Source organism: Periplaneta americana, chromosome 4 (genome assembly GCF_040183065.1).
Source record: "Periplaneta americana isolate PAMFEO1 chromosome 4, P.americana_PAMFEO1_priV1, whole genome shotgun sequence".
NCBI classification, from domain to species: domain Eukaryota; kingdom Metazoa; phylum Arthropoda; class Insecta; order Blattodea; family Blattidae; genus Periplaneta; species Periplaneta americana.
This window is the reverse complement of record NC_091120.1, coordinates 97,518,098-97,531,671: the sequence shown is the minus strand read 5'-3', so window position 1 is coordinate 97,531,671 and position 13,574 is coordinate 97,518,098. Positions and strand designations below refer to the sequence as shown.

At 33.3% G+C, this 13,574-nt stretch overlaps 1 protein-coding gene across 1 annotated transcript in view; it reads left to right on the top strand.

Annotated features, from left to right (window-relative positions):
* The first annotated feature begins 431 nt into the window (after positions 1 to 431).
* The window catches only part of Cdk7 (Cyclin-dependent kinase 7), a 39,627-nt gene continuing 26,484 nt past the window's right edge, over positions 432 to 13,574 (top strand). The window contains exons 1-5 of the mRNA XM_069823776.1: positions 432 to 574; positions 766 to 825; positions 9,514 to 9,622; positions 12,561 to 12,733; positions 12,825 to 12,952. Of these exons, the coding sequence (XP_069679877.1) occupies positions 521 to 574; positions 766 to 825; positions 9,514 to 9,622; positions 12,561 to 12,733; positions 12,825 to 12,952 (524 nt within the window). The 5' untranslated portion in view covers positions 432 to 520. The remainder of the gene's footprint in view (positions 575 to 765; positions 826 to 9,513; positions 9,623 to 12,560; positions 12,734 to 12,824; positions 12,953 to 13,574) is intronic.

The window sequence follows — 13,574 nt, the reverse complement described above, 5'->3', positions numbered from 1 at the left end:
CACTTTGAGGTCTGTGGATATAGAGGGGAAAATTGGATCGGTGTCGGTTAGAGTTCCCGAGTAGCTCAGTGGTAGAGCGTTGGTACGTTAAACCAAAGGTCCCGGGTTCGATACCCGGCTCCGGAACAATTTTTCCCTCGAAATTATTCAAAAAAAGTTAGATTTAGCGGAAAAACCGCTGAATTGGCAACGGCGCGATAATATTCGATTATTTAAAGGAGACGATCGGGAAGGCAGTGATCACACTGGCCCATATTCAGTGCAGCCAATACAGCGGTGTTCCCGCTAGATCTGGCGTTTTGCAATGCTAGTTTAGCGGGTAACATTTGCATTACTAAGATAGACATTAATTGGAAAATTTTAACATAAAGCTGCAAAATACTCTGATATTACGTTGAAAATATGATGCTTTAGCGACTTCGGTACTGTTTCATAGCGGATTTCTAAGAATTGAGTTGGCAACTTTGCATATACCTTGATTACCACTTGCCTGTACTTTATTAAAGAAACCGGGGTAGTAATGGAGGATAAATTGAGACGTTATGAAAAAGTAGAATTTCTTGGAGAAGGACAGGTGATACCGCTATATCAAATAATTCATAGTTAATAAATTAGATTTATAATTCATAATATTAAACGTACTATGGCGTAGAATTTGATTGTGCAATATTATGTGAACATAACCTAAAAGATTGGTTTGGGCCTAAATATATAATGTAGTGTAGCACATGTAATATCATAATATATGTATGCTCTTCGTTACAGTTTGCCACGGTTTATAAAGCAAGAGATTCGGTGAATGATACAATAGTTGCAGTGAAGAAGGTAGGAAGTGTGGCAGTCATTAAAATAACCTCTCAATTACAACATTATCTTAAACTCTTTAATTCTATGTATAGGTATCGCCAGCGTTCATAAAGAATGACCCTTAACTAACTGCACAACTAGCGAGCTTCATATCTCATCGCGGTAGGTCACAGTAACTTCTCCCTATGACACCTAGCTGGTTCGTTAACGTAGGTAGGTAATCAATTGGCATCTGTACAGCTATTATAAAATTTAATGTTCGTTTGATGATACCTATTGCCAGCGTAACATAATCATTGAAATTTAATTTTATGCGACTGTAGCCTATTTTCCAAGATACCAGGTAAAACACTCTTTTAATATTCTCTTAATTTTTGAGAATAACTTTCTTTGCTGGCAATACTCCCTCTCCCCACCGTATATTTTGTAACGAAATCAACATATATGGAAAATATCTTACGTAAGTTTTACTCGAAAACACATTGTGTTAAAAAAATTCTACAGAATGTACCTATTAAAAATTAAATTATGGTTTATTTAACGACGCTCGCAACTGCCGAGGTTATATCATCGTCACCGGTGTGCCGTAATTTTATTCCGCAGGAGCTCTTTTACACGCCACTAAATCTAGTGACATGAGCCTGTCACATTTAAGCACACTTAAATGCCATCGACCTTGGTCGGGATCGAACCCACAACCTCGGCAACAGAAGGCCAGCGCTATACTAACTGCGCCACTCAGGGCATCTATACCTATTAAAAAGTTCGACTTTTTGGTGGAGCAGTTGCACCAACTGGCGCCTCCTGCGAGCGTCCATGAACCAAACCATGTGAGATTAGCAATGTAGCATACGTACTTCGTTTTTCTTTGCCTTTCTTGTTATACAGCTTTTAATTGTCACGATCCCATGAATTTGCTAACTTAGTGTTTGTAATTCGAAAAAATACCTGAATCGCAGGATTGGCGAAAAAAAACTTTTATTTTAAAATTAATAAAACATTTTTAACTGTTTTTACACTAGTTTTGAATAGTGCCATGAATTAGTACTGTTTTAAAATATGTTGTTGCTGTTATCGTCAACTAATGCTGAGTTCTTGGCAATAAAGTCATTAACTCTCTCGCTCTCCAATATTTCTCACACAGGGCGTTAAGAGGAAAGGGCTGGTTATCGCTGAAGATGATTCTAATCCATTTCTTCCTTGAAGACTGACTGAAGGACAAAATGATGAAGAAAAAATTCAAATTTTGTTCAAGTGTTTTGACAAATAGTCATGCCTTGTGAGTAAGTGAAAGAATGCAACTGCATTTTTCCTTGGATACTCAGGAATTATACTGGGTCTTTCAAAAAGAATGAACCGATTTTGAAGCTTTTATTTAGCAGTACGCGTGCAACGCAGTGGAATGAGTCGAATGCCATTACAAAGAGTGTATTTTCAAGTTTGGAATAGTTGTTGGTAGAGTGCTCTGTCGTGCCCCCTTCTCCCGACCTGCTGCTCACAGTATTTGCCGCATGAATCTCAGAATGGCAACACTTCAGCAAAAAGTGTTCTATGTTCTTGAGTTTGCGAGGTCCAATTCTGTGGTCACAGTGCAACGTGCTTTCTGTAGGAGATTTAACAATGTGCAATATAGCCCCTCTCCCAAGAACATCCGACAGTGGTTCCAACAGTTTAAGGACAGTGGATGTTTATGTGAAGGAAAAAGCCCTGGCCGACTGCAACTTCAGAAGAAAATCTGCAGAGAATTCAAGAGGCGTTTCAGCAGAGTCCATGGAAGTCCATATCTCAAGCTAGCCATGAGCTTCAGATGAGCTGTTCCACTATCTGGCGTGTTCTGAAAAGACGTCTACACATGAAACTGTACAGACTGCAGCTGGTTCAAGCACTGACACATGCTGACAAGGGGAAACAGATGGAATTCTGTGCTGCGATGCTGGACATGGAAGGTGATGATATCGTTTCACGAATAATTTTAGTAACGAAGCACACATCAATGGCCATGTCAATCATCACCGGATTTGGGGAACCAAACACCCACGTGAAACAATTGAGCACGAACGAGTTTCCCCTAAGGTGAATGTGTTCTGTGCGGTGAGTAACGTCAGGGTTTATGGCCTTTTCTTCTTCTAGAACGACACTGTCACAGGACAAAGCTGTCTTGAAATGTTACGAACTTGGCTCTTACCTTTACTGCAAACACACCCATGTGACTTCGTTTTCTAGCAAGATGGAGCACCACCCCAGTGCGAGCATTTTTGAATGGAACAGTGTCTCAGTGGTGGATTGGTCGCAGGAGTGATCAGGATCGTGCTCTCTCTGCATAGCCTCCAAGATCTCCAGACCTCACTCCTTGCGACTTCTTCCTGTGGGGATATGTCAAGGACAATGTTTATGTTCCGCCACTACCCTGGATGACCTTAAAGAATGGATAACACGTGTGATCAACTCAGTGGATTGTGATATGCTGCAACACGTTTGGAGGAATTCGCCTATCACCTTTATGAGGTCCGTGTTGTAGGAGAGGGAACAAAACTGCTACATCAGTCAAATACATGTGTCGTAGTTGCAATCTTGTACTCTGTCTGTTCAGGAAATATAGCTTAATGAAAGCGGTTCATTCTTTTTGAAGACCCTGTATTTTGTTGTACATTGAGACTCTTCCATCATTTATTATTTCAAATTTCATGGTAATATTTTGAGTTTGATAATCGTTTAACTGATGAAAATGATTAAGTTGACATGGAGTTTTTAAAATATAAAAGTTGTTAAATTCTCTATTTTTTAACGAAAAAGTAAGGTAACCGGCATTTTAGAAATTTTAAATTTATCACACCATTTATTAAACTAAATAAAGTTATTCATAAAATTAATGTTCTACTAACTGAAAAAATATATAGGCTATACATTTTATAAAACAATGCTGAGTTCCATAAAAAAAAAATTCAAATTTACCTCAGTTTGATTGCTTTGAAGCTCTAGCATCTATTAACAGTGAGAAATCATTTTTACTTTATAAAAAGCTTGACAGTTCAGTTTTGAATTGGCATAAACTTATAATTCTGATTTCATTAAAACAGTGAATCATCTGTTTCTGCTGTTTGACCATTTGGGGTTCATTGAGAGTTTCAAAGAGGTTATTCTGCGTGAACATAAAAACTGTATACACATCTCCCAACCTCTTTAAATGAACATTTTTTTAAATGGAGGATCCTCATCATTAGAATTTTGCTTCCCTAAATATTTAGACAGCATAATTAAAACATTCATTACTTTGGATGTACTATTTATTACTTGGACCACAACAAAGACATATTTCCAATCAAAGTGAATATTCAGATTTCTGCTTTCTTATGATGTCACTATCAAGTTTTGATTAGTGAGTGAGTTATCATGATAGAGGGATTACTTATATCATAGAGAAGGCTGCCAAACTTGCATGTGTTTTTGTGCATTCAATGACCAAAACATTTCATGAAGTAGAAGTGATGTTTGGTGGTTTAGTGACTCATTGTTACAACATAAATTTTAAGCTAAGTTTGTAGAAAAGACTAGAATATTTATAAAAGCATCTTAAAATTATTTTTACTAGATTTTTTTATTAATATATCATGAAAGCTGCTTTAGAAAGTAGGCCTGTATGCGGATACCAGCATTCAAATTGTTTGCTTTGTAGCCTACATCTTACAAAAATTCCTTATTAGGTCTAATAATAATGTTTAGAAAAAGCAAAAGTTTGACTCTAAATTCATAAACTATAAATTTTTTGAAGACCTGAATAGAAGTCAAACATTAGGCCTATTTTATATTGTAAACAAAGGATGAAATAGAACAACCAGAAAACGAGAGAAATAACTTGTATGAAATATCTTAAAAAGAAACATGTTTAAACATATAGTTTTAAATGTTTAAACAATTTTGAACACTTTGTTTAAAACGTTTTGTTTTAAACATGCCCACTGCTGAATCGGCTGAGGAAATGTTGGCTAAAGATGATAGCCTTGACTAAGACGCTGAGTTCCAGGAGTAAGAATTCAACTGTTTAAGACCGAAGAAACTTCTTTCGACAGAAACACTAAATGGTATAGGTCTAGCCATAAGTAGGCACAACAATTATATATATTTCTTCCATATTGTCTTTGTTTTATGAAGTCTCCTATACTTTTGTCTATGGCCACATTTCGGAATGATTCATCACTGTATAACAAAGTAATTTTGTTCCTCAAATGTTTAATATTGTCAAATTTTGAAGAGAATTGGTAGGAAAATTTTTGACATATTTACCAAATTTTGTAGTCAACAAGATTAACGAACCTAACTTCTTACAATCTTCGAATTATAAATGCATATTTGTATTCTATAATTTTGAAATATATATTAGTCCTACTTTTCACGTGCGATATTATTCTTCTCTAGTGTTAATATTATATTATATAATTCCATTGCCGCTGTAATTATATTTTAGTTCCTATTTTATTTTACTTATTTATTTATATTATTATTATTATTATTATTATTATTTTTTATTTTAATATTATATCTGAACTGCGACCGAGCACGAGCGCTGCTCATTCGGTCTCAAATTTTGTTAATACTACTGTATCTTCTTTCTATATTGCTTGTATTATCTTAGTTGTATTTCTCTTTGTTTTGTTTTGTAATTATATTTCTTTATTCTGTATATTTTGTAATTATATTTCTTTATTCTGTATATTTGAATTTAAATAAATAAGTTATTAGAAACAACAACAACCAAATTTCTTGACTTAAAACTCGATAATGTGTTAAATTGGAAAAATCATATTAAAGAAATTACCCCCAAACTAAATTCAGCTTGTTTTGCTATTAGATCTATGCAAAAGATAGTAAATATCAATACCTTAAAAACAATATACTTTGCATACTTCCACTCGGTAATGAGTTTTGGAATAATAATCTGGGGAAATTCCACAGATAGTAACAATATATTTCTATTACAAAAAAGAGTAATTAGAATAATAGTAGGTGCCAAATCTAGGGAATCGTGTAGGACTATTTTCAAAAAACTACAAATAATGCCCATGGCTTGTCAGTATATCTTTTCATTAATAGTCTTCCTCGTATGTAATCGTGAAAACTTTGTAACTAATTCAACAGTTCATAGCATAAATACACGTCAAAAAAATGACTTTCATACTCCATCGGCAAGTCTATCGTGCTATCAAAAAGGAGTGCGTTATATGGCAGTAAAAAATTTTAATAGCCTCCCTATCGATATAAAAAATGAAACTCAAAACATAAAATTATTTAGGGCCAAATTAAAGAAGTACCTAATTTCTCACGCCTTCTATTCTGTAGGTGAATTCATGACATTCAATAACACTTCATGAAATTGATACTAAAACTATGTGTTGTACTAGTAGACTAGGCTATATTGTAAATCTCGTCTGTATATATTTCATCTAGACTGTGACTATAAATTAAGATTTTATAATAGTATTAAGTTTTTTGACTTGTTCCATATTCTAGCTGTAAGCATGTATGAATACCATGGAATGTTAATAAATACAATACAATACAATTCCATCAAAATAGTTCTATAATTTCGAAATACGAAATTCTCTAAGTTAGGGAAAATTCATTTTCGATGAAGCAGCATTTCCCCTTCTCACTATTATGGGTGTCAATCTTTTGGATTGTTCAAAAAAAAAAATATTTTTCATTCTTCTGCTCTGTCACAAGTAGTTTGGATCTTTGTTAAGCAGTAGTAAATGTCCAGTGATCTTTTCTGAAGAAGTTCATAAAGTAGGCCTAAGCCAGTTAAACCGAATATGTTATTAAAAATAATAGAAATGTGAATTCAAAATTCTTAAGTTAATTTAAAAATCCTTTCCTGAGTCCAATAGATTTTTCATCTTGTGTTTCATTTTTCATTATATAAACTGGTAGACATTTTTCAAGTTTTCCCATTTTTCGATGAAGATGCATAGATGTATCAAATGAGTAAACCTATTATTAGCTTGTCAGATCTTAATCTAATATAGGGAGCCAGAGAGATTGCAAGTTCAGGAAGAAGCATGGTGTAAGGGAAGTAAACTTATCATTACTAATGAAATGATCATCCAGCTGTTCTCACTACTAATCATTTCCAAATCATGCATCGTAAGTCATTTCTTGTGTTATCTTTTTTATCATTGTTTATTGCTCTTAAATCATGTACCTATTTATTTATAATCAATATGTAACTGTATGCATTTCTGTATTTTTTCTTATTGTTTACTGTTACTACCAGTATATTATGTATTTAATTTGTAACTAAGTTCAATTTTGTGCATTATCTCTTTATTATTGTTTTAAATTATGTATTTAATTTGTAACTTTATATCACATTCTTGCATTACCTCTACACTTTCGTTTATCATTTATAATTCATGTGATTAATTTGTATCTGAAAGTTATTTTTGTATGATGTCTTTAGTATTGATCATGTTGATCACTGCTTCTTAATTAATTTATATTGTAATTATAACTCATTCCTCCTACTACCTGTTTACTATTGTATATTATTTCTATATCATGTATTTAATATATAGCAAACTACAGCCCTAATATACCAAAGAGTGAAATAGGGTTACAATATATGGCTGATAATAATAATAATAATAATAATAATAATAATAATAATAATAATAATAATAATCATCATCATCATCATAATTTTGTAGTATGTAGGCACACAGATCATCCCTAGGCTACTTCAGTGTGTTTAATTCTTTAGAATTGTTTCTTGTTATTTGGTTTAAATGAATTGTAGCATAGTGTTCTTGATTAATGTATAAATTAATGTTAATGATTAATTTTACAATGAGTGTTTTTAACATTTAAGTAGTCACGTGGAGGTCATGTTGACCCCCAGTGTTATATTATGTGGTTTTGTATTATTTTTACGCTGTTGCCTGCATTGCCCAGTTTATCAGTATCTTCCTGAAAGGGTGTCGGCAATATGACTATATGATAACTTCCAATCTGTCACTGTCATTTGTTGCGCTAATTTAAATTTTCTAGGCTGGGGGTTCTGTTGACCCCAACACAACTACTAATGTCATAAATTAGTCCACAAGTAGTATAGTATTATTTTTGTGATTCTATACGTGAAATCTCTTACTTTAAAAGAGTATGTCAAGTAATGATGCCTATGAGCTAGAAGATTTATAGAGAACCAGGATATTTCATATTTTAATTCGTATTTTTAATTGGGGTTCACTCTAACCTCCATGCGACTACTAACGTTATAAATCAGTCCACAAGTATTACAGTGTTACTTTTGTGGTGTATATACATGCAAATTATTACTTAAGAACATTTTGGCAAGAAATGACCCATATGAGCTAGAAAGGTTGCGTGGAACTATGAATTTTGTATTTTAATTCGTATTTTTGCTTGGGGGTCACTTTGACCCCCACGAGAGTATTAGTGTCACAAAATAGTTCGCGAGTACTTAAGTGTTAATGCAGTAGGTACATTGCTTAATCATACACTTTTTCTTGATCTAATAATAATAAAATTATTTTGTCTTGCAATCAGTTCAGGTTGCAACTATAGATGTTTAACAAGACATTAAAATGGCAACTGCAACTTACATAATTATGCACTTAGCCTAATTAAATTAAGAAAGCACTGAATACAATAACAATTATTTCACAATTTAGACATTGTACTATAACAACTATTATTTCAAGTGATGAATCAATAGAGGTATTCCCTGGAATAATATAAAATCTATAGGCCTATATCAAATTCAGGATTTTGTACTTCAGTTCTTGTCTTCGTCTCAGTTGATTGTTTTTGGTGTTGTTTAATTATAACAATTATTGTTTTTGTTCAGGATTTTGTACTTCAGTTCTTGTCTTCGTCTCAGTTGATTGTTTTTGGTGTTGTTTAATTATAACAATTATTGTTTTTGGTGTTCTTGCATGGTTGAACTTACAGTTATAATCCTGTGGACCCAGGCTTGATCCCTGGCATACCTCCACATAGTTATAATCCTGTGGACCTGGGTTCAATCCTAGGCATACCCCCAATTTATGATGTGTTGAGCAAGTCTATGGTCCAGGTAACACAGGGGTTTTCTCTGGGAGCTCTGGTTTCCCTGTGGCATCCCAACAAATCTTCATCATCATCTCATCTCACCACAGGTGTAGTGTAGAGCAGTCTCCTGTTGCGCACCCTGGGCAACGACTTTGTCAGTAAATTGGTGTACACAACTGGCATGAGTGAATGACGAAGTCAAGCACCCACTATTAGACAGAAAAGAAAGTAATAATAATAATAATAATAATAATAATAATAATAATAATAATAATAATAATAATAATAATAATAATAATTTGTGCATTTAATAAGCAATTTCTCTATAAAATTCTAGTCTTTCTTCATCACTGCTCTCTACCAGCTTTGTTTTATTGTTTTGTTGGAAGTTTAAAAGAATTTTGTGGTCAGTAATGTTATTTCATTATTATTAGATTGTCTTGAAAAAAAAAGTATTTATTGAGCACTTAATAGTTCATAGGATTCTATATTTTAAGTGCGTTTATTAATCACCTTTTTATAAAATTATAGTAAAATTAATTTCATATGATCTTCACTCCTGATTAACTCTTAAGGAACGTCCTCATATAGGTATCATATTTCTTTGCATAACTAACATTGTTTTTCTACCTTGTATTTCAGATTAAACTTGGAAGTCGAGCAGAAGCACAGGATGGTATCAACAGAACTGCACTTCGTGAAATAAAGCTATTACAAGAATTGAAACACCCTAATATTATTAATTTAATGGGTATGTACAACGTACTGACATGTTTTATTACATACAGTTCTTCTATTGCAACCTTTTTACAGATTTTTGTGTTTGAAAGTGCCCAATTTTTAGAAGAAGTGCTAGTGCAGTGGTTTCCAATCTGGGGTCTATAAGTGGTTCAAAAGAGGTCTGCAGAACCAAGATACATTTTCAAACGGTTTTTTAATTAAGCTTAACTTTATCATGGTCTCTGATTTTTCTCATCATCTTGGAATATTTGTTGTTAATCTGAGACTCTTGACACACAGAGTTCAACAGGAATTTGATTGCGTGGAGTACATCTCTTGGATTGCATATCTTACCTACCTACTTATCTGACATTTTCAGCTTTTTAAATTCTATAAATTCCAGTCAGGATCTAACTTTAATAGTGTTCACCATTCTAGGTAAAATTGAAGCAAAAATATATTGCCGAACTGCCAATCGAGAATTCGTATTGTATTACATTCTCATTGACTTTTTATCTACAACGATGAACTCTCGTGCAATATCGGAAATATAAAAGAGTACAGTAGAACCTCTATTATCCGTCGTAATGAAGGGGTTGAGCTGAACGGTTAATTGAAAACATCGGATAATCCGTACCATAAAAGATTGTCGTAATTTAGTGAATATTGCTTACATTTTCATAATTTTCCCAATGGTCTTGTATTTAACACATCAGGTAGTGGATCAGACGTTCACTGATTTAAGTCTGTTATCAACAACGGCTTTTTAATGAGAAAGGAAACTCCTTGTAATGGCTGTCTGTGGAAAGATAGGAATAGTGGAGGTCTTGTGTTGTAGATTTACACACTTTATACAATTTATCTTTGATTTTTATTAAATTTCACACAGTTGTGACTCCAATCTCATATTCTGAAATGATCCACAATTTATTGTTCCCCAAACCACTCAGTTACTTCCACTTTTTTATACTTAGCAAGACAGAAAATAAGAAAGATTGGAGAAAGCTGGATTTGTAGTGAAAGACCTGCCCTTGGGTAGAACACTATGAATAAATGGATGCGATTTCTTTGATACCCATGGAAGATATTTTATAGAACTCTAACAGTAAACCATAATGTGTAAGGGTACAGTCTTGTAATACTTCTCTCTAGAAAGAAAAACGAGCTAATATATTTTATATATTTCTATAGCAAAAAAAAAAGCGAGAGAAAAGTCGGATAATCCACCAAACGGTTAATAGGGTGATGGATGATCGGGGTTCTACTGTATCTTGATTCATTGACATAAAAATTCATGCAATTTTTTCCTTCTTGCAATGCAATAATTGGATGAAAACCCCTTTAATGGCAGATAATGGTTTGCTCGTCAAAGAAAAGGAGCATTAACATTGTATGATTCGAGCTTAAAAATCTTGTTTCCTACACTAACTCTGTTGCAATTGTGGCATCATGCACGACCTTATATCCTGATGTTATCCTAATTTCAATACGATGCTTAATGCCGTTTGCATCAACATAATTGAAGACCTCCCAGCAATAAGAATGTAACCAACAAAGCTAAAATTAATTTTTCAGGAGAAAGGAAAATAATTTCAGGGGTTTATTTCATTAGGCCTATATTTACTAGCAAAACAATTTGCTAATCAAGGATACAAGGTTATTCAGTAATTGAATGTAATGATTTATTGTTATAAATGAATGTTTCAAAATTACTTTTTCCACCTAAATCACATATTTCAATAATTTGATGTTATCCTGGTGCAACTTGTTTTTAACAAACGAGGCTCTGGGGACCAAGTCACAATGGTGTAACTGTTCCATCAAAAATGGAGAAAATGCTATTTCAACATGCTGATCTGCCATGGCATGCATAAGCATCCTCTAAGTGGTGAAAAGGGGATATGGTTGGTGGAGTTGTATGACAATCCTCCCGTCTAGTTCATAATGGACCCACTAACCAATGGCAGGTGTAATTCTCAAAACAGTTTGAGGATTGCGTGTAGGTGGTATAGCTGCCATCACATAAAATTATGGTGCCTACATTAAAACTGTTACACTTCTTGCTACAGTAGTCTAAAGGACTGGTTTCATTTTCACAGCAGAGATGTGATGCAAAGTAAAATAACTTGTCAGTGTTTTAGATTATATTCAAGAGATATAACAACAATTTTAATATTGTTACCAAATTGTTCGTACATTATGCAAATATGTTTACATAAATTGTGTTAGGGCAAATTTTTTCGGAGTACACAGTATTTGTCTTGTCATCATATCGCCAATAATCACGACACCCGCCATCATCAAAATCCTAGACACATTGTATAGATTATTCTCCTCTTTTGCACTGCAAACAGTATATAAAATTACATGTGATCTAAGGCTTCAACATGTGATTCCAAAAAGAAGTCAATGACATTCATACCTTTCATTAAATAGAATGGTTGCAAATTTTGATTGAATTCATCAAATTGATGTTCTATGTAGGCAGTACTGAATTTAGAAGTTTCTCTACGTTGCATACAGTATGAAGTTTTTCGTTTATTAGAAATGCTATTTTTACTGCTTTACTTCGTAGTATACTTTGCACATAACGAAGTTTAATATTTTCTCCAAATCCCTTTCATACCTTCTTCTCCTTGTTAAGCTGTATTTTATCACTATTTTATTTGCGTGAAATTCTCAAGTACTGTGCAAAAGTTGTCATACTTCTGAGAAGGTGGGCAGATGAAATATTTTATGATCAAAGCATATTACATAAGTCTAACTTCTGAGCGAGAATTTAAGAACAGGATATTCACAATATTGATCATATATAAGAAAGTAGATTCAAACAAGTTGATTTTGAGGTTGCAATTCTTGTCTTAAAGCTTCACATCCATTTATATTTTATGATAAGATATGAAACACATATGAAATTAAACTATGCTAATTAAAAGCATATGTATGCATTTATTGCCTTTCTTTTTCAGATGTGTTTGGACATAAATCCAATGTGTCTCTTGTGTTTGATTTTATGGATACAGATCTCGAAGTAATAATTAAAGACAACAACATTGTGTTAACTCCTGCAAATATAAAAGCCTATATGTTAATGACATTGCAAGGCTTGGAATATCTTCATATCAATTGGATTCTGCACAGGGTATGTATTATTGTTTATATTCTAGGCAACTTTACATTGTTAATACTTGAATTTTATTGTGTTTCATGCACTAATTTTATATCCTTTTTAGGACTTGAAACCAAACAATCTTCTAGTGAATAACAATGGGGTTCTTAAGATAGGAGACTTTGGTTTGGCTAAGTTCTTCGGTTCTCCTAATCGCATTTATACACATCAAGTTGTAACAAGGTGGTATAGGTAAGTTAATAAATTCAGTATTTCATTTTAAAGTACATTATTTCGAGTCTATTTCTCAACTGTTCGTAATTTAAATGAAGCAATTTAAAACAGCTCATTTAACGAGTATAACATTAAAGAATTTCAAATTATAGAATTCCTAAGAAAACACACGCGCGCGCGCGTATTTACCCCGTTATCTCCTGGCTTAGTTGCCTCATGAATGTTACCTTATTGGTGTCATTTAGGTTTCAACCTGTTTTCGTATTGTTGACTAAACACACACACACACACACACACATACACATTCATACATTTATTCATAGCTTTCTGTCCAAGGGTAAGCCTTTCAGTGCAAATGCAGCATTCTCCAATATTTCCTATTTTTGCCTTTCCCGTAGTCTCTGCATATGATCCATATATCTTAATGTTGTCTATCATCTGATATCTTCTTCTGCTCCGAACTTTTGTCCTGTTCATCATTCCTTCCAGTGTATCCTTCAGTAGGCTGTTTCTTGTTAGCCAGTTACCCAGCCAGGTTCCTTTTTCTCTTCCTCATCAGTTTGAGCATTATTCTTTCTTTACCCACTCTTTCTAGTACAGCTTCATTTCTTATTATGTCTGTCCATTTCACACACTCCAT